Below are 25748 nucleotides of genomic sequence, written 5' to 3' on the forward strand. Positions count from 1 at the left end.
TCCCTCCCTTTGTGCATTGCCCGGAGTATTCTTCCCCTGCCCCACACATTCTCCTGGACCCGCTTCACAGCCCTGTCACATGTGCCTTTCCATGGCTCTTTCTTCAGCCCACAGTGGTCTCTCCCTTAAATTCATTCAATTTATAATCTCCTTGGGAAACTAATTTTCTCTGCTTTTTGACATTTCTAGTGTTCTTATTTAATCCCTTGTATTAGGCCAAACCATAAGAAATTGTTCTTATTTTTAAAAGGCCCAATATCAGCAGTTTCATGTTGTTTAACCTACATATTTCTCATTACCCACACTTGCTGAGTTATGGATGGATGTTTTTGCAGCATCCAGTAGTGTCTTGTGCACAGTGAGAACACAATAAATTAAAAATGCACTTAAATGTTATTAGATGAAACAAAAGTAATTCAGTGCCACCAATTATTAGGAACATCAGTGTGTTTACCTGGTGTTCTCTTTACTCTTTGAGGGTCTAGGGGATTGAGCTGAATCCATACTCACTTTTTTTTTTTTTTTCGTGGTACGCGGGCCTCTCACTGTTGTGGCCTCTCCTGTTGCGGAGCACAGGCTCCGGACGCGCAGGCTCAGTGGCCATGGCTCACAGGCCCAGCCGCTGCGCGGCATGTGGGATCCTCCCGGACTGGGGCACCCGCATCCCCTGCATTGGCAGGCGGACTCTCAACCACTGCGCCACCAGGGAAGCCCCATACTCACTTATTATCATGACTTATTTCCATGATGGCTAACTTTGGGGAGAAGGCATTTTTTTTACCATGTCTTCTTCAGTGCAGTATCCTCAGTGCCTGGCATATATGAGGAGATCAAAAATTGTTTCTTGAAGGAATGAATAAAGATTGTCACCTTTCTCTGTCTCACAGAAACAGAGAATTGAGTGTAATCTTACTATGTTTGGAGGTCAATGAATAAAGAGAAATTTGGTGTGCTACTTTATTTATTTTCATTGACTGGACCTTTTTTCCCCTTTACAATATCACTACTTAATACATGGGTCTTAGGTTCATTCTACCCTTTGTCACGAATAGACTTGGGTGAGCAGCCACACAAGGCATGAGCACAGACTATCACAAATATTGTGCAGTGGCAGTTGAGGGGGCCCCCAGGAAATTCATTCCTATCTGCAGGCATTACCCTTTATCACAAAAGATATGAGTTAAAATGGGAATACATCTTGAAACTAGGAAAATGATAATGGTGCCTATTGTCATATATTCTAGTTGACTTTGGAACAGCACTCTCAGTCCACCTTGGGTTACTATTCACCAGAAGAGGATGAAGGCAAACTCCTAAGGGAGTGTCTAACCTGTAGCAGGGGCTCAATAAATATTCAGGGGAATGAGTGGGAGACAGTCAGAATACTCTTATCATTTTTCATTCTTTTACCCTCAAGTGTTTGTTTAACTAGAAAATAGAAGGTTGTTTAAAGAATAAAGTGTGCATAAGGAAGGTGTCAAGTCTGCTGCCTCGGGAGCAATGCCATGACAGTACTTGCCCTTGGCTGATGCCACTTCTGCCAATGGCAGTTCTGTAGCTACTGCATCTTTGTTTGGCACCATATGATGGTATTAAAATGCAACACCTACCTCGTTCTCATGAGTGAACCAGGATGAATGTATGTGTATTTGTAAGCACACCAGGGTCCAGTTGCATTTAACCAATACACTTAAACACATTTTCCTTATTTCTGGTTGCTCTATGTGAATTATATCTTATTTAAAATTATATCTTATTTTAACCACTTTTTTCAAATTTTAAAGGGATTTTAAGGAAATATGTCTACAGTAAAGGAATTGAAGTAATGATTTTTCATTTTGCACTTTCAGCTATTTGTGGGGCTGAAAATTCTGTAAGTTTTTAATACCTACCTGAACGAACACAGACAGACTGCATCTTGACATCTAACATGGAGGTTAGCCGTCATTCAGCCAAGGAAAGAAGGACTCCCTGTTGTTGGTACAAGAAGTTCTAACTTCCTTGGTAGGGTTAATGACACTTCATTTTAGTGCCTTTTCAAAAATAATAAAGCTGATATAGCAAAGTGGTAATTAACCTTAGTCATGCCAAACTCTTACTGCTATTATGTTCTAAGTGCTGGTTTTATTTTTTTTAACCATTAGTAAAGGTAGTAATAAAATGGAATAGTTACAAAGATACAACCTAAGTGATTAGAAGGAAAAACATGTATCTGTGGGATATGAAGCTATTTCCCAAAATGAATCAAATGATTTTTCTGTTTTGTCTTTAGAAAAGATGAGGCCATTTAAGGATCTCTCGAGCAGCTAAGGCAATTGTGGTATAAAAAGGAATTTCTGGGCAGAGAATCTGAAAACCATATCACAAACACTCGCCATGTTATTTAGTTCGTGGGTTTATATTACACAATTTAGATTAATTACAATCAATTAATTTTACCATGGCATGGATAATCTCTCTGTCATACGTGTTTACCCTGCAATTACCGAGTGAGGTATGTGTCTCTGGGGACTTTCTTTTGGTATTAACCCAAATTTCAGGTGACATCAGGAGATATGAATAACTTTTGAGAGTTTCTTTTTAAAAATGGGTTTAAAAATTCAACAATGATTCAGAACTGTGATTATGCCTGTACTTGACTAGGGCTGTAAACACCAAACTATTTGACTATCTGATCTGAGATAGTATTTGGGTTCCATGACTGACAGGTACAGAGGAAAGATACTGAATGTTTCTGTTCTTAAAGTAGTATGCACTTGTATTTTATATGTAATCTTTCACTTCTATACCCATTCCGTTTTAAGAAAAAAATACTAAATTTCACCTTTTCCATTTAGAATCAAAGGAAAATCTCCATATGAATATAAGTGAATACAAGTGTTTGTGTAGCAAGTATCATAATCTCTGGCCTCATCTCATCTGTAAAATAAATGTTAGAAAATGAGTGGTTTTCTATTTTTATTTTTAGCAGTGGAAACTTATTTTCAAATGAAACTGTACAGAGACCCCCAGAGAAATAGGACATAGTGCATTCAGCCACTCTCACCCTCCCCTGGTTGTCCTGGAACTGACAATGACTGGGTTAGTCCTTTCAGGCACTCCACGTAGGACAGTGACTCTCAGAGGATCATCTAGGGTCACTGTGAAAACAATATTGTTGTTTGAAAGGAGAACCCTCAGGTACCTAGGCCAGTGCTATTGAGGTAATCTTCAGACTAGTATGTTGCTGGTCCATGAGGGAGAAATACAAAATTGAGAGCAAGCATTGAGAAATGTTTACAGCAATTTGACATTGCTGTGCTATCCAAGCACATGATCAGTGATGGGCTTATTTTCCTGGATACGATATGGACCAAAAGTGTTGGTCCATAATAGATTGGAAAAAAAAAAACAAACTTTATGGATAATTTGAGAAGCACTGTTCATGAATATTTTCTTATTTAGGACTCCAATTTTCCTCCTAAAGATTGAATAAGTTAGATCATTCCTAAGTGTATTCAATATTATTATAACATTACAAATACTTATCAGTTGATTTGATTTATAAGGAAGCTTTATGAAAGATCTTTGAACTAAAGGAATAATGACATTGGTTTTTAAAAATAATTCTTTTATTTATTCATCCATTCATTAACTTTTTTTCAGTAAATATTTATTATTTGCCTACCATGTGTCTGGTGAACACAGGAGGCCCAGTGCTGCCTTATGGGGTCGTCAGGCAATTGCCATACTTTTTGCACAGGTTTGCACTGTGGGGAGTACAGGCTTCCCTGGGCTTTGAGGAGGAGCACCAGGCTTGGTTGGGGGCGGGGGGTGGTGGGTGGTCAAGGGAGGTTCTAATCCCCAAATTAGTAATTGTTAAAAAGCAAATAATTCACAAACTTTGGTAAAAATACCTGAGCCACTCCTTACTGATTGTGACACAAATATTTTTTGAGTCCACACGCTGTGCTTACCCTGTGCCACTGCTGTTCTGTGTGTGGGGATAAAGCAGACACAGTCCCTGCCCACATGGGGCTTATTATCAAGTGCATGGAGACCATTGAATGGCTAGGAGTTCTCCTGATGTTGATGAGCCCCACAAGGAAATAAAACAGGGTAGAGTGGTGAGTGTGAGCAAGTGGTGGTCAATGGGTCGCAGAGTAGTCCTCAGCAACAAGGCGACATCTGAGCTGAGGCTGAGTGACCTGAAGGAGCTGAACTGAAGTGGGCTGAGGGTGAGGGAGACAATGGAAGAGCTCAGAGAAGTCAGAGTCAAAGCAGGAGGGAACTGCCTTTGACTCTGTTCTGTGTGCAGCTGCAGCTGGGCCCTTGCGGCCCCATCACCCATGCTCATCCTTGGGGGACGTGGGCATCCACAGAGCCCCCATCCCTAAGGACTGTTTGTGTGCCCCAGGTATTGGCTTCAAAGTTCTTTTGCTTCTAACAGCCAGCTCCTGGGTCTCTTTCTGGGAGGACTGCTCAAGCTACTGGAGTCTCTTTGCCCCCAGTCAGCAGTGCCTGTGTCACAGAACCAAACTCAGGTCTGCTTGTCCACTCACAGTAAAGCCAATCTGCTGACACCCAGCTGTGGTGAAGGAAAGGGCAGTCTTTATTGCAGGGGCCAGCAAGGAGTCCAGGCAGCTAGTGCTCAAAAAGCCTAAACTCCCTGATGTGTTTCAGCAAAACATTTTTAAAGGCCAGGTGAGGGAGGGGAGTCCCAGGGTATATGATTAGCTCATGCACAATTGTCTGGTTGGTTGATGGTGAGGTCACAGGGTATTAACATTATCAATCCTTAGGTGCCAGTAGGTGCTTACGATCATCAACTCATTAATTTCTTCCTTTTGATGGTGGTTTTAGCATCTGTAAAACAAGTCAGGAAATGTGCATCAGATACTACTTCAGAGAGGAGCTACAGCAGAGGATGGGGGAGGGGTCTGCCCCAGGAAGGCCCCATAGGGTCCTGCTCCCTTACACCTGAGGGGCTAGGACCTCCCTCAGGGCCCTTTACCAACTACTCCTTCCCTCAGGTTTGGACACTGGCTCTGAGGCAAACTCTACCTGCTCGGCTCTTGCCCTCAGTTGCCCTCTGAGGAACACTTCCTCAGAAAGTTGTTTGCTTCTAGGAAATGACTTAAGAGATGAACTACTGTCCCTACCACCCGCCAGTTTTGAATTATAGCCTTTGGTATAGTGTTACCATTTTTGTTAATTAAAGATGGGATTAAATTAAATATTTTATAGTATTCCCAAGTTCTTGAAGTTTTTTTTTTTGGAACAGTTTCCATTTTAACAGCCATCAAGTGGAAAGGATTTTGTTTTTTATCCTAAAGGCAATTGCCTATTTCTTCTGATTCTGGTGAATTTGTTTACTGTTTAATTAAGTGAAACATTTCCAGAGAGTTATCTATTTTCACTCTTCCAGCTCACAGAGTAGAAGCTAATCTTTAACTGATAAAACTATTAGAGGATTATATCCTGTTCACACACTGGGTCAATAAAATTACGGAGATTAAACAAGGGAATAAGACAGAGTGTTTAGCAGGGTTTGATTGTGGGAGATATCATCTAGCATCAGAAGCCTGTGAGCTTTTTCACACATTTTCATGTACTAATCACTGTGACTTTCACGTCCCTGTTTCTAAAATGGTCTGGAGCTATGGTTTGAGCAGAATTTGAAGCTGACAGGCCAGTGTGTCTATGTGGAATTTTCCCTCTGTCCTTCAGGGAAAAGTAAAGTTAGATTATATTATTTTGACTGGATTTCCATTTATTTTAGAACTTTTGGGACATTTTAATATCTATATATGAAAAGCACTTGGATCTCTTGCTTTTGAAAAATTATGTACAGATCATCCATTCTTCCTCTTTTCCTCCCTACTCCTCCCTTTGTTCCTTCCTTTTTTCTTTCTTTCTTTTAAACAGATGCTAAATCATCTCTCTATCTGAATATCTCACAAAACATAGTTTAAAGTTTCTAAGTGGGTTTTTCTTTGCTTGTAGTAGAATCCTATATCTGGGATAGCCTCTTTTATCTTTAGTAGTTTTCAGTCTGAGATTGGACATAGTAAGCATTCAATAAATATTTGTTGAAGGAATGAATCCATGGTGCTAGGTCCTGGGCACAATCCTAAAATATTAATATTGTGCTTTTCTTGGTGTGCATCTGTGATGAGAGCCTTTGTTTTCAGCTCTTAGTTCCAGCTCAACTATTTGTCACAAGTATGACAACAATATTGGGAAAATAATTTTTAAATCATTAGATAAACTGTGTTTGTTCATTTCACAAAATTAAATTTCACTAGATTCTGTTGCAGTAAAACACCCATTGGCACATTCCTTTTGCCTCTAAATACCTCTGAAACACTTGGATTTTGACCATCAATTTCATAATACATTGAGGCATGCAATTATAGGACAATAATGCATGATTCTTCATGCCTGAAAAACACTCTGAAGTCAAGCAGTAGCATTGAAGCACAACTGGAAAATTTTACATCCAATCAAGAATTAAACCAATAGTACATTTAATTTTGTATTTTCTATGTAATTGAAAGTATGAGTATCTTCAACTTTCTTTTTGTTTCTATTCTGGAAGGTAAAACAATTTAGTCAAAAATTGATTAAGGAAAAAGGGTAAACAAAGACATTGTTCTCCATTGGTGAACTCATAATAACCTTTGGAGTAGGAGTAGGAAATAGTATTAAAATTTATCCTAGGAAGGGTGACCAACCATAATGACTACAAAGCCTAATTCCGAAGAGTGAGATGCCTATTGGGTTGTGTTCCCAGGCTGGCAGCCTCACTGTCTGGATTGTTAAAAAACAAAATTCAATTGAGTACATTTTAAAGATCTTATTGGCTTTATTCAGTGAGTGATGAATGGGCAGCATTCAATCTAGCAGATAGAAAGGAGCTCTGAGGAATTGTACAAATGAAAAACTTTTATAGGCAGAAGAGGGCAGGAACAAGGAAGTTATTCCTCATTAGGAGTTAGTCAAGAAACGGATTGGTTATTGCAAGATTACTTTTCCTAAAGAGGATAGAGGGTTTTATCAGGCAGCTTACCTAACTAGTGCTGATCAGGAGATTCCTGATTGGCTAGTTTAAGTTTCCATTTCTGGGAGAGACGAAACTGTAATTAAGTTAAGTTTGGTGACCCAGAGATTAGCATAAACAACTCCATTTTGATTGTGTCCATTGTCTTATTTTTAACAGGATGTTTGAGTGAGTTCAGGGGCTGTGCAAGACTGACCCAATTCTTGCAGAAGAGATTATGACTAGAGTTGACCCACATGGGGATTCAGCTCGAAAACTTTAGGAATTCTGGAAGCCCAAGGACATTTTGTGTGTTGCCCTTGACACTGTAATGCTTATTTGCAAGTGGGTGGAGCTTTCTCTGGGATTTTTAGGGGCATGACCCATGATGAGAGAGGAACTCCCTGAAGTAGCAGCATACTCTACTGTTAAGGAAACTTGCTGAGAAAGACAAGTAAGATGGCATAAAAGTGTCAGTTGGACTTCAGGTATTTGCTTATGTATATTTTGGAAACCCCAAATCGGGGCACTTTTCCTGACAAGCAGAACAATATTTTTGGGGGTAATGGGTCAGAATATTTGAAATCAAGAATGACTCAGACAATATAGGCTAAGGTACTACTATAATTATAAGCTATGCCCTAAATGTATCCAAAGGCCTTTGAATGATAAATAGTAAATGTTATTCATATTAGCATTTATATTACTGTATTACAAATAAAAGTTTGTGCATATTTAAATAAATGTTATAAGTGAATTTTGCCTTCATTAATTGAGAATATTTTGGAGCACATAACGCAACTAAAGTTTTTCCTTCTAGTTTACTTTGAAAGGAATGTGATGTTAATTCTGGGGCATTGATGTTTTACAATGCCTGATCAAGACAAAAAAGTGAAGACCACAGAAAAATCAACCGATAAAAAACAACAAGGAATCATCACCAGGTAACTCCCTTCTGAGTTTTTGCTAATTATTAACTCAGGCAGTGGCCAGCAACCAGATTTAATGGCTTTTTGAGAAATAGAGTACATCCTTGACAACTGCTGCTCTGGGGTACAGTGTTTACTGAAATTTTTGTGCATTTCTAGAGTTCTACAGAAACGTTTACCATGTGTATGTTTCAGTCTATAAAAGCAGGCCTCCTAGTGGCAGTGCTCCATGTTACTAGTGGGTAACATGACTAGTTCACCTGGAGTCTTCTGTTGGTTGACATTGTGTTATTCTTTTTTTTTTTTTTAAACATCTTTATTGGAGTATAATTGCTTTACAATGTCATGTTAGTTTCTGCTGTATAACAAAGTGAATCAGCTATATGTATACACATATCCGCATATCACCTTGTGTTATTCTTTCTCCTAGGGACTATTCAGATCTTAAAAGACTTCTGTGCCTTTTGAACGTTCAGTCAAGCAAACAACAGGTAGTGTTTTCAAAGAATGTGCGTCCATTAACGACAGATACTACATGTTTCCAAAGGGATCCATTTAACATCATATGAACGATAAGTCTATTTTTCTTTGTTCTTTCGTATGTTTTGTCTTTCTTCTAGCTGTTTCTTTCATACCTGGCTCAGGTTCAGGATGCAAGACTCTTTATCCACAGCCTTTTCATTCTTTTGCTCTCATGCCTGGGGCCCGCTTTATCCTCTATTCAGTGCCATGTGTCCTAATCAGCAAAAGCATTTCAGCATAGAAACAGAGCTCTCTTCTTTTGAATGCCCAATGTTTGACACTGCAGAGCTCTAGGAAGTTGATTTCTCCAAAACACTGTTCATCACCTTTCCCTTCGTCTCCCATTCCCCACTTCTCAGGCTGCCCACTTGCTATAGCACCACTTTTGATGCTTGCTGCAAATTATATCTCACCAAAAACAGGGGAAAGGAAGGAGTGAGTTTTGGCTATTTTTACAATAGCATTTTTATTTTTTTAATAGACAGAGAAAGAATGGTACTGCTGCTTGAATTTATCTCTAAATGTTCTTTTTGGTTTAGCTTCTGTAAGACTTTAGAGAGTCAAGAGATTAGAGGCTATCCATGGAGGTTTAGGGAATAACACAGAAATGCTAATAATAATGAAGACAGCTTATTTAGCACAGTCAATTAGTAAAGGCAGGGATGGGATTTGAACCCCGGGAGCCAGACTCCAAAGTCAACTGTGGTATACTTGTTAAGTAAATTTGTTCATGAGCTCATGTGGTAATACAGCCCTACTGGCTTTTGTTATATCCACTAAACTTACCAGAGAACTACAGCATTTACAAAAATTTTTTAATTGAAGTATAGTTGTTTTACAATATTATATTAGTTTCAGTGGTACAACATAATGATTCAATCTTTTAAAGATTATACTCAATTTATAGTTATTGTAAAATATTGGCTATGTTCCCTGTGCTGTACAATATATCCTTGTAGCTTATTTATTTTATACATAGTAGTTTGTACCTCTTAATCCCCTACCCCTGTATCACCCCTCCTCACTTCCCTTTCCCCTCTAGTAACCACTAGTTTATTCTCTATGAGTCTGTTTCTGTTTTGTTATACATATTCGTTTGTTTATTTTTTAGATTCCACATATAAGTGATAACATACAGGATTTGTCTTTCTCTGATTTATTTCACTAAGGTTAATAATTTCTAGGTCCAACCATATTGTTGCAAATGGCAATATTTCATTCTATTTTATGACTGAGTGAATTCCATTGGGGGTGTGTTTGTGTGATATATACGTGTGATATGTATATCATCTACATAAATCTGTTGATGGGCACTTAGGTTGCTTCCATATTATGGCTATTATAAATAATACTGCTATGAACATTAGGGTGCACATAACTTTTCAAATTACTGTTTTTGTTTTCCCTGGATATATACCCAGGAGTGGAATTACTGGATCATATGGTAGTTCTATCTTTAGTTTTTTGAGGAACCTCCATACTGTTTTCCATACTGGCTGCACCAGTTTACATTCCCACCAGCAGTGTTCCCTTTTCTCCACATCCATGCCAACATTTGTTATTTGTTGTCTTTGTGATGAGAGCCATTCTGATGGGTGTGAGGTGATATCTCATTGTGGTTTTGATTTGCATTTCCCTGAAGATTAACAAGGTTGAGCATCTTTTCATGTCCCTGTTGTCCATCTGTATGTCTTCTTTGCAAAATGTCTATTCAGGTCTTCTGCCCATTTTTTTTTTTTTTTCTTTTTTTGAGGTACACGGGCCTCTCACTGTTGTGGCCTCTCCTGTTGCTGAGCACAGGCTCTGGACGTGCAGGCTCAGCGGCCATGGTTCACGGGCTCAGCAGCTCCGCGGCACGTGGGATCTTCCCGGACCGGGGCATGAACCCGTGTCCCCTGCATCGGCAGGTGGACTCTCAACCACTGCGCCAGCAGGGAAGTCCTTCTGCCCATTTTTTAATCAGATTGTTTGTTTTTTTGATATTGAGTTGTATTAGCTATTTATATATTTTTTTAAATTTATTTTTTACTTTATTTTTTTAATTTATTTTTATTTTTTTGCGGCATGCAGGCCTCTCACTGTTGTGGCCTCTCCCGTTGCGGAGCACAGGTTCTGGACGCACAGGCTCAGTGGCCATGGCTCACGGGCCTAGCCACTCCACGGCATGTGGGATCTTCCCAGACCGTGGCACAAACCCGTGTCCCCTGCATCGGCAGGTGGACTCTCAACCACTGCACCACTAGGGAAGCCCTATTTATATATTTTAGATATTAACCCCTTACTGGTCATCATCATTTGTGAATATTTTCTCCCATTCAGTAGGTTGTCTTTTCATTATGTTGATGGTTTCTTTGCTATGCAAAAGCTTTTAAGTTTAGTTATATCCCATTTGTTTAGTTTTGCTTTTGTTTCCTTTGCTTTAGGAGACAGAACCAAAAAAAAATATTGCTATAGGTTATGTCAAGGAGTGTTTTCTTCTAGGAGTTTTATGGTTTCCAGTCTTACATTTGGGTCTTTGATCCATTTTGAGCTTGTTTTTGTATATAGTGTGAGAAAATGTTTTAATTTCATTCTTTTACATATACCTGTTCAGTTTTCTCAGCACCACTTATTGAAGAGACTGTCTTTTCCCCATTGTATATTCTTGCCTCCTTTGTCATAGATTAATTGACCGTAAGTTTGTGGGTTCTTTTCTGGGCTCTTGATCTATATGTCTTTTTTGGTGCCAATACCATACTGTTTTGATCACTTGTAGCTTTGTAGTACAGTTTGAAGTCAAAGAGTTTGAACCCTCCAGTTTTGTTCTTTTTTCTCAAGATTGCTTTGGCTATCCAGGGTCTTTTGTGGTTCCATACAAATTTTAGGATTATTTGTTCTAGTTCTGTGAAAAATATCATAAGTGTTTTGATAGGGATTCCACTAACTCTGTAGATTGCTTGGGTAGTATGGACATTTAAATGATATTAATTCTTACAATCCACAAACACAGAATATCTTTTCATTTCTTTGTGTTGTCTTCAATTTCCTTCATCAGTGTCATATAGGTTTTTTTTTAGCATCTTTATTAGAGTATAATTGCTTTACAATGGTGTGTCAGTCTCTGCTCCATAACAAAGTGAATCATCCATACACCTACATATGTCCCCACATCTCCCCCCTCCCGCATCTCCCCCCCTCCCACCCTCCCCATCCTACCCCTCCAGGTGGTCACAAAGCACTGAGCTGATCTCCCTGTGCTATGTGGCTGCTTCCCACCAGCTATCTATTTTACGTTTGGTAGTGTATATATGTCCATGCCACTCTCTCACTTTGTCCCAGCTTACCCTTCCCCCTCCCCATGTCAATGTCATATAGTTTTTAGAGTATAAGTCTTTTATCTCCTCAGTTAAGTTTATTTCTATGTATTTTATTCTTTTGGATGCAGTTATAAATGGGATTGTTTTCTTGCTTTCTCTTTCTGATTGTTCATTATTAGCATATGGAAAAGCAACACTTTTTGTATATTAATCTTGTATCTTGCAACTTCACTGAATCAATTTATTAGTTCTAATAGTTTTTGGTTGGAGACTATAGGGTTTTATATATATAGTATCATGTTATCTGCAACTACTGACAGTTTTACTTCTTCCCTTCCAATTGGGATGCCTTTTATTTCTTTTTCTTATTTGATTGCTGTGGCTAGAACTTCTAATACTGTGTTAAATGCCTGTGAGGAGAGTGGACATCTTTGTCTTGTTTGTGATTTTAGAGGAAAAGTTTTCAGCTTTTCACCCTTGAGTATGATGTTAGGTGTGGGTTTGTCATATATGATCTTTATTATGTTGAGATATGTTCCCTATACCAACTTTGATGAGAGTTTTTATCATGAATGGATGTTGAATTTTGTCAGATGCTTTTTCTGAGTCTATTGAGGTGATCATGTGATTTTTATCCTTCCTTTTGTTAATGGGGTGTATCACATTAGTTGATTTGCAGATATCCTTGTGACCCTGGAATAAATCCCAGTTGATCATGGTGTATGACCCTTTTATTATTGAATTTGGTTTGCTAGTGTTTTGTTGAGAATTTTTGCATTTATGTTCATCAGAAATATTGGCCTGTAAGTTTCTTTTTTTGTAGTGTTTCTGTCTGGTTTTGGTATCAGAATAATCATGGCCTTGTAGAATGAATTTGAGAGTGTTCCCTCCTCTTCAATCTTTGGTAGTAGATTGAAAAGGATAGGCATTAGCTCTTCTTTGAAAGTTTGGTAGAATTCCCTCATGAACCTGTTTGGTCCTGTACTTTTGTTGGCAGAGAATTGTTTAAACTACTAATTCAATTTCACTACTAGTGATCTGTATGTTCAGGTTGTCAATTTCCTCCTCATTCGATCTTGGAAGATTGTACATTTCTAGAAATATATCCATTTCTTCTAGGTTTTCCAATTTGTTTGTGTATAACTGAAGTATTTTCTTTAGTTTTTTTGTATCTCTTTGATATTGGCTGTTATTTCTCCTCTTTCACTTCTTATTTTATTTATTTGAATCCTCTCTCTTTCTTTCTTGATGAGTCTGGCTAAAGGCTTATCAATTTTATCTTTTCAAAAAAAACCAGCATTGGATTCATTGATGTTTTCTATTGTTCTTTGGTTACTATTTTATTTATTTTCTCTCTGATCTTTATTATTTCCTTCCTTCTGCTGACTTTGGGCCTTGTTTCTTCTTCTTTTTCTAATTCTTATAGATGAAAGGTTAGGTAGTTTATCTGAGTTTTTCTTGTTTCTTGAGATAGGCCTGTATCACTATAAACTTCCCTCTTCAAACTTCTTTTGCTGCATCCTGTATAGATTTTGGAAAATTGTGTTTTCATTTTCATTTGTCTCAAGGTAATTTCCTCTGATTTTTTTTTTAGTGATCCATTGATTTTTTTAGTAACATGTTATTTACTCTCCAGTGTTTGTTTTTCTATTTTTCTTCCTGTAATTGATATCTAGTTTCAAACCACTGTGGTTTGAAAAAATGCTTGATATAATTTCTATCCTCTTAAATTCGTTGAGACTTGTTTTGTGGCTTAGCATGTGATCTATCCTGGAGAATGTCCCATGAGTAGTTGAAAATAACATATATTCTACTGTTTTGGGATGAAATGTCCTGTGTATATCTATTAAGTCCAACTGATCTAATGTGTGATTAAAACCACTGTTTCCTTATTGATTTTCTCTCTGGATGATCTGTCCATTGATGTAAGTGTGGTGTTAAAGTCCCCACTGTACAGTAATACAGTCCCTTACTGTTACTGTATCATTGTTAACTTCTCCTTTTATGTCTTTTAGTATTTGCTTTATATATTTATGTGCATCTATAATAGGTGTGTATGTGTTAATGAATTTTTATCCATTTCTTGTATTGATCCCTTTATCATAATGCTCTTCTTTGTCTTTTGTTATAGACTTTGTTTTAAAGTCTACTCTGTCTGATATGAGTGTTGCTACACCAGCTTTCTTGTCATTTCCATTTGCATGAAATATTTTTTCCATCCCTTCACTTTCAGTCTGTTGGTGTCTGTAGCTCTGAAGTGCATTTCTTCACTAAGCAGCATATAGATGGGTCTTGTTTTTTTATCCTGTCAGCCACATATGTCTTTTGGTTGTGGCACTTAGTCCATTGACTTTTAAAGTGATTATTGATAGGTGTGTACTTATTGCCATTTTGTTCATTGTTTGCTGGTTATTTTGGTAGTTCTTCTCTGTTGTTCTTTTTGTTTCTTTCCTTACGGTTTGATGATTTTCTTTAGTAGTATATTTGTGTTACTTTCTCTCTTGTTTTTGTGTACCTATTGTAAGTTTTTGATTTGTGGTTACCATGGGGTTTATATATATGTTGACTTATAACTATATCTACTTGTTTTAAACTGATAATTATTTAAGTTCAAACACATTCTAAAAGATCTACATTTTTACTCCCCTCCCCCATGTTATGTCTTTTTGATGTCATCTTCATGTTTATCCCTTAACAGTTTGTGTAGTTATAGTTGATTATACAACTTTTTTTCAAATCTTTCTACTAGCTTATTTAAGTGGTTGATCCACAGCCTATACTATATATTTGACTTTACTAGTAGAATTTTTTTTCTTTCCACTAAATTCTTACTTCTTATTGTAGCCTTTTCTTTGCCACTTAAAGAAGACACTTTAATACTTCTTGTAGGGTCATTTTAGTACTAATGAACTCTGTTAATTTTTGCTTGTCTGAAAAGCTCTTTATCTCTCCTTCAATCATGAATAATAACCATGCTGGGTAGAGTATCCTAGGTTTTAGATTTTTCTACTTTCAGCTCTTTAAATATATCTGCCACTCCCTCCTGGCCTGCAAAGTTTCTGCAGAAAAATCAGCTGATAGTCTTATGGGAGTTCCCTTGTATGTGACTGTATTTTTCTCTTGCTGCCTTTTGAATTCTTTCTTTCTCTTGAAATTTTGCTATTTTAATTATGAAATGTCTTGGTGTGGGTCTCTTTGGGCTCATCTTGTTTGGGACCCTCTGTGCTTCTCATACCTGAATATCTGTTCTTTCTAAAGGTTTGGGAAGTTTTCAGCCATAATTTTATCAAATACATTTTTGACCCCTTTCTCTCGCTCTTCTCCTTCTGGGATCTCTATAATGCGGATGTTAGTATGCTTGATGTTTGTCCTAGAGGTCCCTTATTCAACTGTCACTTTTTAAATTTGCTTTTCTTTTTGCTGTTCTGATTGGGTGATTTCTATTATTCTATCTTCCAGATCACTTATACATTCTTGTGTATTGTCTAGTCTGCAATTTATTACTTGTATTGTGTTTTTCATTTCAGATATTGTAGTCTTCAGCTCTGACTGGTTCTGTTTTATATTTTCTAGTATTTTTGTTAAAATACTCACTGTGTTCATCTATTCTTTTCCCACGTTCAGTTAGCATTCTCATTAATACTGCTTGAACTCTTTACCTGGTAAAAATTATTTATCTCTGTTTCATTAGTTGTTTTTTTTTCAGGTTTTTTTCTTCTTCTTCTTTCATTTGGAACAAATTCCTCTGTCTTCTTATTTTGCTTAACTTTCTCTGTCTCTGTGAAATTATGTGAAACAGCTACCTAATCTGGTCTTGAAGGCATGTCCTTGTGTGGGAGCATACCTATGCAGTCTGTGTGTGCCCAGTGGCTTTGGTGGGAGAGCTGGATCTGACATGAGCCCAAGGTCATGTCTTCCCCCAGAGTGTGCTGGCAGCTCTCACTATGGTTGGAGGTGGGGCTGGAGACAGAGGGGATAGAGTAGGAGCCAGGTGTGAGCCAGGGCTTCTCCTGTACTTAATGGCCATCACTGTTCTATCAGGTGCAGGGTGGGGCCCGAGTTGCTGGAGCAGAAGCTCTGAAAGTTTGGTCTAAGCTAGACCCACCACCTCTGTGAAAGCCAGTAAAGGCCACCCTCACTCTGTTTGGGTGCTGTGCTGGGTCCAAGCTGGCTCTGTCCCCCTCCAAGTGTGAACCCTCCTCAACTACGGCAGCCTTCACTCTAGTGGGGGACTGTGCTAGATCTACAGGGGCCAGAGCAGGCATGTGGCATGGGCTGGAGTGTGTGCTGGGGTGGTCGCAGGAAACCAGCTGGAGCCACAGGCAGTTTCAATCTGCTTCCTCTGCCTTGTTCCCATGAGTAAGCAAGCATGTGAATGCTCTTCATGGGCAGAGTCTTGGTTTCTTACAGCCCTCCTGTAAGTCCCACTGGTTTTCAAATCAGCTAAGGGGACTCATCTTTCCAGTGTCAGCCCCCAGGTCTGGGGTTCCCAATATGTGGTTCGAACCCCTCACTCCTCAAGGAGATCTCTGAACCCATGATATTATCCTCCTCTTCTGTGTCTCCTCCCAGGGGCACAAGTCGACCCCATCACTTCTCCTCCAGTTGAGGCACAGAGAAGTTAAATGGCTTTCTCGTGATCATACAGCCAATTAATGGTAGGTACAGATCTAACCAAATACTCCATCTTTGCAATGTGTGCCTCTAACCACTGAGATATCTTTTAAATGACTTGGCAAGTTAATTCAAAAAATAGCTGGATAAGCATTGATTTGAAGAAAACATGGCCTTAAAATATTTTTCTCCTCTTCCTTCTTCTCTGTTTTTAAGCCTATAACCCCACCCTCACCCCAGGAACTCTTTTCTTCTCACCTGTCTATTTCAGCATCACTTACTCTTTGTCCATCTCCACATGGCTAAAACAGTCTTCCTGGCCCACTGCTCACTGATAGTCATGAGTAGGTGCCACACATCAAGTTCACTCTTTCTTAGTAAAGGAAGCACAGTGACTCAGCATACTGATTTGGTTGTATCAATAGTTTCCATGCTTTCTCACTGTACATCCTAAGATGTAACCAGAATGTCAAATATTTCTACTTTTTGCTTTTTCTCAAATTTGTCCTTCTCCCAAGTTTCTTTTCTATAAAATCTTTTCTATAAAATCAGGACAAAGATCTAATGATAGCACCTCCATAAAAAAGCTTTCCTTTATCTTCCATTCCAGAAGTGATCCCTTTCTTCCCAAAGTACCTTCTTTCAACATTGTAGCATTATTTTTTTCAGTGCTTTGGAAAGACTTGTCTACATTTCTAATTTCCTGAGAGATTATACGTTTCCAACTTTGACTTTTGCTTCCGGTTCACTGTATCCTCTATTCGGTGGGCTCTTGATCAGTTTTCACCAAATTGAATTGTAACTTAAAAATTAGATGACCTCATGGGTACATACAACCACCTGGCTAGTGTAAAAGAGACACCATTGGTGGGTCTGGGCTCTGCTTGTTCAGCTTTGAAGACCACGCTCACTGGATCTGTTGTGCCTTCTCTCAACACTACTCCCTTGCTAACACCTGGCAGGCTTCAAGTAAATTTAAGAGTTTTCCCCCCTTTAACCAATTTTAGAATTTGCAGTCTGTTGTCTGACAAGTTCACATGGCATATCTTTTTGTAAAATATTTCACATATTTAAAAATGCATGTTTGTAATGCTTGAATTATTCAGAAAGTGCATAGTTCTAAGGAAAAAATGAAAATAACTGCTCATTTATATAAATGTCTTGAGGGTGACAAAATTCATTCTTAATTCTGTTTATAAGACTTTCATGCATTTGTGATTTTGAAATAATAAATGTTATTCTAAACACCCTATTCTCCTTTCTGTAAAATAATGCAGAGACATTTATAGGAGAAGAAAGATATTGGAGAGGATAAATCAAGAATTTGTTTATATCTTGATTGCTCCAGAAAGAGTGTAAGGTGGCTTATGAAGATATGTAAAGTACTCAGATTATCATAAAAGAAAAACAAGGTTTGGGAACAAAGTAGACTCAGAGTCCAGAGGAAATGACCATCAAAATATGCAAGTTGGGGCTTCCCTGGTGGCGCAGTGGTTGAGAAGTCCGCCTGCCGATGCAGGGGACTCGGGTTTGTGCCCCGGTCCGGGAAGATCCCACATGCCGCGGAGTGGCTGGGCCCGTGAGCCACGGCCGCTGAGCCTGCGCGTCCGGAGCCTGTGCTCCTCAACGGGAGAGGCCACAACAGTGAGAGGCCCGCGTACCACAAAAAAAAAAAAAAAAAAAAAAAAAAAAGCAAGTTGGCCACACATTAGGCTCTAAGATTTTTAGCAGTCAGTTTGAAAAGGGAAGCCTGGGGATTAAGGTCCACTCACCTGAATTTCTATTCTAAAAAGACCTGACCTGTCACTTGGAAATGAACCAAGATGGCCAATTAAGCAGTTGCAGAAGGAAGTGTACTTTGTGGGTTTGGGCAGAGAATTACAAGAACTGGATGTCCTTCATCTGAATCTCTAATGAGCCAAGCCCTTCCTCATTGTTGCGTCTGTTCCCGTGTTCTACTTTCGCTCTCATCCTGTTTGCTCTGTGAGTCTCTGTGTACCTTGCTTCACCACCTTAGAGACTGCTGTTCTGAGGACAGTTCTGTTGTCACAGAAGTGGGGACAGAGACACACTGAGGCAGAGGAGCCCCTTCATCGTAAGCAGGGTAAGAATAATAATCCAGTAAAACCAAATACTTCAAGAAAAAGAATTGTCCCAGGGTTGTTGAAGCAAAGTAAAATCATAAAGTTGGTTGGAGGTTTCACCAGAGATTTTCACAAGTCTTGAAATAATTTGCCTTGAGCCGGAATTAAATTTTTTTCCTACATTTAAAACCATAGGGAACTGAGAAATTGGTTTGCAATTAGGAAAAATACAGATGAAAGAAAGATTAAAAAATAATTCATTATAGGCCCATTAATTGCCTTGAAATAAAAGAGGTCTTGATAGACGCTGTGGAAAGAAAAAGTCTAAGGCACTGTTGTTGTGCTCTGAGACACCAGGACTAGGAATGGCAGTTATGGTTTCCACGGCCAGTGAACACTTGAATCCTGTAGGAGAGGCACGGGCAGTGGCTGGGTGGATTCTGAGGAGGATGAGGAGGCCATATTTAGCTCAAGTCACAGGAAAGGACATGGTTCTTGGAAAATGGGCGGGCTGTCCTCTGGTGGAATTGATGGGAAAGGCAGTCTGGGTGAAGCGAGTAAAATAATCAAGATATCTGAAGGAAAGAAAATAACATGCACTGAAGCAAAATGGTGACTAGACATTTCTGTTGAAAGTAGTGATAAATAAAGCTGTAAGAAACTGTGCAATGTCTGAAGGCCTATCTACAAATTTTGTATCTATCACATAAGCAACAGAGAAGGTTGAAATTTCCAGGCAGAAGTGACATGATCAAATTTTTAGGAAGGTCCTTCACTTGAATCTCTAGTCTCTTTCCTATCCACTCATGCTACTCAAGCTGCTCAGGGACCTGCCACTTTCTAGAGCACATGTAGTTTTTCTCTGCCTTCCAGCCTGTGTAAAAATCTGCCTGGAATACTCTGGAATATTCCGGGCATCCTGGTCCATGACCCACCCTATCTCTCTTTTACTTTCTACCACAACAAACCCTTGTTCACTCATTTTACTGTGTGTTCTAGTGCTAGTTGACCCCCGACCCCCCCCATTGGACTGTAAACTTTTTGAGAAGGAAGAGGCTGTGGCTGTCCTGCTCACTATATACCCAGTGTCTCACACATCTGGCAAATGATGTGTCTGTAGCACACACGCTGAGCGAATGAACTTGTCTGGGGATGAATCAGTTTAGCAAAGAGACTGGGGATGAAGTGAGCTTCCCATTCCACAGTAGGTAAAGTAGATATCCCATTCCCATTGGATCTGTGAGAGGTGCTAAGAACACAAAGAGACAGATGTGATGCTGCCCTTTGGGTGGCCAAATTCAGGGGGAAAGGCTGATGTGTTGTGCAGATGTAGTATGAGATTGTGATAAGTGCTGTAAGAGAGATTGGCACAGTAATGCCACTGGGGAGGCAGTGACTGGCTTCACCAGGGAAGCTGGGGCAGGTGATCTCCAGAAGCTGTGTGTGCTGAGCCCTGAAAAGTGGTCAGCAGCTGTGTCCGCAGCATGCTTCTGGGCAGGAGTGGATGCATGCTTACACTGCATGCTTTCTGGGATGGGTGACCAGTTTAATGCACCTACAACTTGGGGAGTTGTTTTTATTCACCCCGATTTTTTGTTTATTTATTTTATGTGGACTTATAGTCAAATCTAACGTTGTAAAAGGAGATGACGCTGGGCTGAAAGACAGGGAAAGAACACAAGGGGACAGATTTTCATCTCAGCCTGAAGGAAACCTTGGGCAAGAGTAGGACTCTGAAAAGCAAATGGACTGACTCAAGATAGTGTTTCTCATCATTGACAATACATCAGAGATGTTGGAGGATTGAGAGTGTTGGAGAGGAAGGGTGATTGCCTGGATTTGAATCCCAGCTGTGCCCCTTGTGAACTATGGGCCGTAAGTCACTTAGCCCTCTGTGCCTTAGTCCTCTCATCATAAAATGGTATTTACTCATACGGTCGTTATGAGGATTAAATAGATTTAAACCTGCAAAACACTTAGAACAGTGCCTGGCATGTGGTAACTATCACACAAGTGCTATCTGTGTTGATGGTGATGCTGATGATCATGATGGTGATGATGATGATGATGATGATGATGATAATGATTATGATGATTATGGTGGTGATGATGGTGATGATGATTGGTGGCTGAATCCTATGCCTTTTGAGGAAGTTTTAAAATCTGAGAGTCTATAAGTCTGTCATTTGTAGGAAGGGACACACTTTTCAATTATCTATATGAATTTGTGTTATGCTACATTTATGATGCTGAAAATTCAGATTTTGAGTTGCCCAAAATAACCCATCTGATGTAGTGTATCTTAACAGAACTAATGGCTTAACATGACAGAAGTCTGTAAGGGGCTGCTCACCTGGCCCTTCCACTCTGGATACCCTGACTGTGGCTCTTCCAGATGGTGAGATTTCACTGGACCTACTTATGTGGTAGATAAAGGATTCACAAAGAGCCTAAGGGACTGAAGAGCCAAGAGAAAAGGCTCTAAGCTTTGAACTGGGTTTCAAACTCATGTTACTTTTATCTGAAGAAGGCTGGTTGCTTCAAGATTCTCCTATTAAGTTCCTGGTCTTTGCAACTATAGATGTCAAGTCTTTCTCATCCACTGAGTGTGCATGAGTGGATTCCCAACACCAGCTGCCCGTGCTGCTGCCAATGGGAATGGCTACAAGATGCTGCCGCTTTCTGCCCTCTCCCTGGAGTGTACTGGGCTTGTTCTCTGTGCTGGCTACCTTCTCTCTGGCAGTCACTATTCTGGCAGTTGTGGGGACGGCAAGGGGGTTTGAGAGCCCTTGGGCCTGGAAAACCTATTTCTTGTTTGCTGCATCATTCCACGTCCTGAGTAACACAGGACAGTGTGCTCATTGCTGTGACTTCATGCCTAGCATCATTTGGGTTATCACATCTAATCATCTAATTTGGTAGGTCAAATGTCATTTATTTAGCAAATTCATCTGTGCAATGAGAATAATTTTGGGGATTAAAAGAGTATAAAGGGCTTCCCTGGTGGCGCAGTGGTTGAGAGTCCGCCTGCCGATGCAGGGGATGCGGGTTCGTGCCCCGGTCCGGGAGGATCCCGCGTGCTGCGGAGCGGCTGGGCCCGTGAGCCATGGCCGCTGGGCCTGTGCGTCCGGAGCCTGTGCTCCGCAAAGGGAGAGGCCACGGCAGTGAGAGGCCCGCGTACCACAAAAAAAAAAAAAAAAAAAAAAAAAAAAAAAAAAAAAAAAAAAAAAAAAAAAAAGAGTATAAAGCGGGGCTTCCCTGGTGGCGCAGTGGTTGAGTGTCCGCCTGCAAATGCAGGGGACGCGGGTTCGTGCCCCGGTCCGGGAAGATCCCACATGCCGCGGAGCGGCTGGGCCCGTGAGCCGTGGCCGCTGGGCCTGCGCGTCCGGAGCCTGTGCTCCGCGACGGGAGAGGCCACAACAGTGAGAGGCCCGCGTACCACAAAAAAGAAAAAAAAAAAAAAAAAAAAGAGTATAAAGCACTGAGAATTATGCCTGGCACATAGCAAGTGCTTTATAAATTATAAGTCATTTAGTTTTCATAATAACTCTGAACTACATAGAATTATTATGATTTTCATTGTAATGATGTGGAAACTGATGTACAGAGAGATTAAGTAACTTTCAAGATCATGCAGCTGTCTAAGAGTAGATTTCAACCCAGGGCATCTGGCCTAGAGTTCATTCTCTTAACCACTGAACATTGTGCCTCAAGTGCCTGTGACCTGTTGTCTTGTGGTGGCTGTGGATTGGCCCACTGAACTGATATAGAAATATAGTTTTACAGGATATAAGATTTATTATTAATATTTTGAGAATTCAACTATGGGTGGCATATGATGAAGAAAGGTTTGCTTCCTATTAAAGAACGTCCTTATTAGAATGTATCTATCAGCTGACTGCCTTGTGGGAAGTCCAGCATGTTCTCTTTAGATGAGGAAACCATGTCTTTATGCAGACTTCTATCAAGTGCTTTGATGAAATAGGACAACAAGCACAGCATATTGTAGCATTATTTGATAATTATAATATATAGGACAGAATGATTTACTGAAAATAAAAGTTTATTTTGTTATATTATGCTTTCCGTACCTCATTTGTAAAAACTTAGCTAATTATAGAACATTCCTCATTTGTACTTTGGAAAGGATAGGGTATTTGTTTGCACTTTATTCAGCTTTACGGTGGTACAAGAAACAATTCTCAGGGTTATCCCAATTATAGGTAAATGTTGGTAAGTGAGACTACTTGAATACTGATAACATCACAGTTTACTATGTAAATAATTACCAGTTAATATTGTAAATGGGGGCATACTCAAATTGTTTTAGTTAATGTAAGTAAATTTTTCCTTTTCTTATGGTTAATTCTAAAATATATTTTCATGAATTTTATAAACATGATTGAGGAATTAGGATATTCAGACTGATTAAAAGTGATAGAATCTCTTTACCTTTATAACTCTTAACAGTTGGCAAGCAGTGTACGTGACTGGTCAAGATGAAGAATGAGTGAAGATGACTCATTCTCAGTTTGGGGCTCCACTCTAGGCCAGAGAGTTTCTAGCTGTATCTGTCAGCTCTCTGTTCTGATTGCACATTGGATTCTCCCAAGAAGCTGCAAGAGCGCCTAATTCCCAGGCCTCCCCCAGGTCTGGATCCCCAGGACTGTGTAAGGTACTAGGGATACAACATTGAACAGCAATAGGCAAGCTCCTGCTTGTGTCGAGCTGACAGTATAACCAAGGAGACTGAAAATACATAAAAAACTGTAAGATTTCAGGTGGTGTTACAAGCTATGAAGAAAAAGCAGCATAAGATAGAGTAAATGTTTAAGTCAAGGATGTCTAAATCTTGGAAAACCCCTACATTTGACATAGCTAACTTGTTAATTGTTGGCTTGGGGAAATACTCATTCCCTTCGCTGTCCCCTCTGCTTTTGTGACTGTCTTTATCCTGTGCTAAATTCTCATCCTCAAGTCCTCTGTGCCTTTATTTCTGTAGCTTCCAGCCATTAACTTCGATAGTGCCAGAAGCAGCATGACGAAGTCTGAACCTGCCATCAGGGCGGGTGGACACAGAGCTCGAGGTCAGTGGCCCGAGTCCACAGAAGCCGTTGAACTTGAAAATTTTAGGTAAGAAATCCATTATGTCCCTTACCTTCAGCAGCCTGGGCCTCTAATTAGCCCAAATATTTATTTAAGTTTGTCACAGGAGCTAAAATTTAAAACCCATTTTAAAATTTACCCTGGGGATTCTTAATTTAATAATTTTAGTTAGTGCTTAACCTGTTCCCATAAGTACTGTGTGAATAGCAGGCTGAATGGCTGCAGGTGAAAGTGACATGAGAGTTTCAGGATACCCTCTTGACATACATTTAGCATTTGCTCCATGAGGAAGTGGCTCAGGCTGTTGACCTGGTGAGGCTGATAACAAGCTTTGTCTTCAGCTTTTGGCCGGTGCATATCTTGCCAGCTGTGAGGAGGCATAAAGAAGCACCTGCTGTGAGCAGATGTGATGGCTGAAGGCTGTGGTTGTCAAGGCCATGAGGCTTTCAGTTGAAGCATCACCCTCCCCTTTAACATTGAAAGTGTCAGCCCCTGTTTTGCTCTCCTGTTGCCATGGAGACCTCTTAGAAGCTGCACATTGTCGTGGGCCACCCTCCTTCCAGGTGCTGGTTCTCTCCATTTTACAGTTTGTTACCGTCATTTGGCACTAAGTGTCATGTAAATAATGAATGACATGAAATATCAATATATATATTCTATGGCCATCATCAAAAAATCTACAAACAATAAATGGTGGAGAGGGTGTGGAGAAAAGGGAACACTCTTGCACTGCTAGTGGGAATGTAAATTGATACAGCCACTATGGAGAACAGTATGGAGGTTCCTTAAAAAACTAAACATAGAACTACCATATGACCCAGCAATCCAACTACTGGGCATATACCCTGAGAAAACCATAATTCAAAAAGAGTCATGTACCAAAATGTTCATTGCAGCTCTATTTACAATAGCCAGGACATGGAAGCAACCTAAGTGTCCATCAACAGATGAATGGATAAAGAAGATGTGGCACATATATACAATGGAATATTACTCAGCCATAAAAAGAAACGAAATTGAGTTATTTGTAGTGAGGTGGATGGACCTAGAGTCTGTCATACAGAGTGAAGTAAGTCAGAAAGAGAAAAACAAATACTGTATATGCTAACACATATATATGGAATCTAAAAAAAAAAAGGTCATGAAACCTAGGAGCAAGATGGGAATAAAGACGCAGACCTACTAGAGAATGGACTTGAGGATATGGGGAGGGGGAAGGGTAAGCTGGGACAAAGTGAGAGAGTGGCATGGACATATATACACTACCAAAAGTAAAATAGATAGCTAGTGGGAAGCACCCACATAGCACAGGAGATCAGCTTGGTGCTTTGTGAACACCTAGAGGGGTGGGATAGGGAGGGTGGGAGGGAGGGAGACACAAGAGGGAAGAGATATGGGGACAAATGTATATGTGTAACTGATTCACTCTTATAAAGCAGAAACTAACACACAATTGTAAAGCAATTATAATCCAATAAAGATGTTAAAAAATTTAAAATATATATATAAATATTCTAGAATGATAATTTATTTATTTGGCCTAGGTTTTGTTTCCCTGTTATTTTATGACAATGACTTTAATAGTCCACAAACATCACATGATGTTACATGAGTTAAAATTTTTAAAATACGTGTTTAGTGAGGAACACAAAATTCTTTAAAAATTGTTACATATTCAGTATGCCCATGTCCATGTACTAAGAAATGACAGCCCTGGCTAGCTTAGGGCTGAAAGACTGTGAAGGCAGAACAGAACAAATGGCAATAATAAGGATACAAAACCTGCCTCTGAGGTGGTGCATCCATGTAATTCCAGCGTATTTCTCCTAGATCTTAAAATTGGTCTATTTTAATGGGCACAGAAATATTGTACATTCCATAGTGAATCCTTTCCCAGTTTTAAAGTGGAATGCTTTGGGATATTTTTAACTTCTCTGATGGCTGTAATATCAGGAAAGAAAAAACTGAAGCTAGAATATCTCCCAACTTTGTTGTATACACACCCACCCCCACAATATACAACCACAGTCTAAGTGGTGTTGACCACAAGGAAATATGCATGGTGTCCAGTGTTGTTAACAACTAGAGCGGCCACGAGCCATTGTGGGTAGTAAAGTAAAGGGAGGGATTCTTGTCCGCCTGTTTCGTGGCTGTCTAGATCATGTGCACAATCATT

General features: G+C 39.5%; 1 protein-coding gene across 13 annotated transcripts in view; it reads left to right on the top strand.

Annotated features, from left to right (window-relative positions):
* NEK10 (NIMA related kinase 10) overlaps window positions 1–25748 on the top strand; it is a 312063-nt gene that overhangs the window by 6811 nt on the left and 279504 nt on the right. For 5 of the 13 annotated variants that reach the window (XM_067005868.1, XM_067005869.1, XM_067005872.1 and 2 more), the window contains 3 exons: window positions 7842–7965; window positions 8381–8441; window positions 23469–23599. In XM_067005868.1, the coding sequence (XP_066861969.1) occupies window positions 7892–7965; window positions 8381–8441; window positions 23469–23599 (266 nt within the window). In that variant the 5' untranslated portion in view covers window positions 7842–7891. Of the gene's footprint in view, window positions 1–7841; window positions 7966–8378; window positions 8442–16340; window positions 16427–23468; window positions 23600–25748 lie in introns of those variants that run through there. The other 8 variants (XM_067005874.1, XM_067005878.1, XM_067005879.1 and 5 more) reach the window with 3 other exon arrangements.

Source organism: Kogia breviceps, chromosome 10 (assembly GCF_026419965.1).
Source record: "Kogia breviceps isolate mKogBre1 chromosome 10, mKogBre1 haplotype 1, whole genome shotgun sequence".
Classification (NCBI taxonomy): Eukaryota; Metazoa; Chordata; class Mammalia; order Artiodactyla; family Physeteridae; genus Kogia; species Kogia breviceps.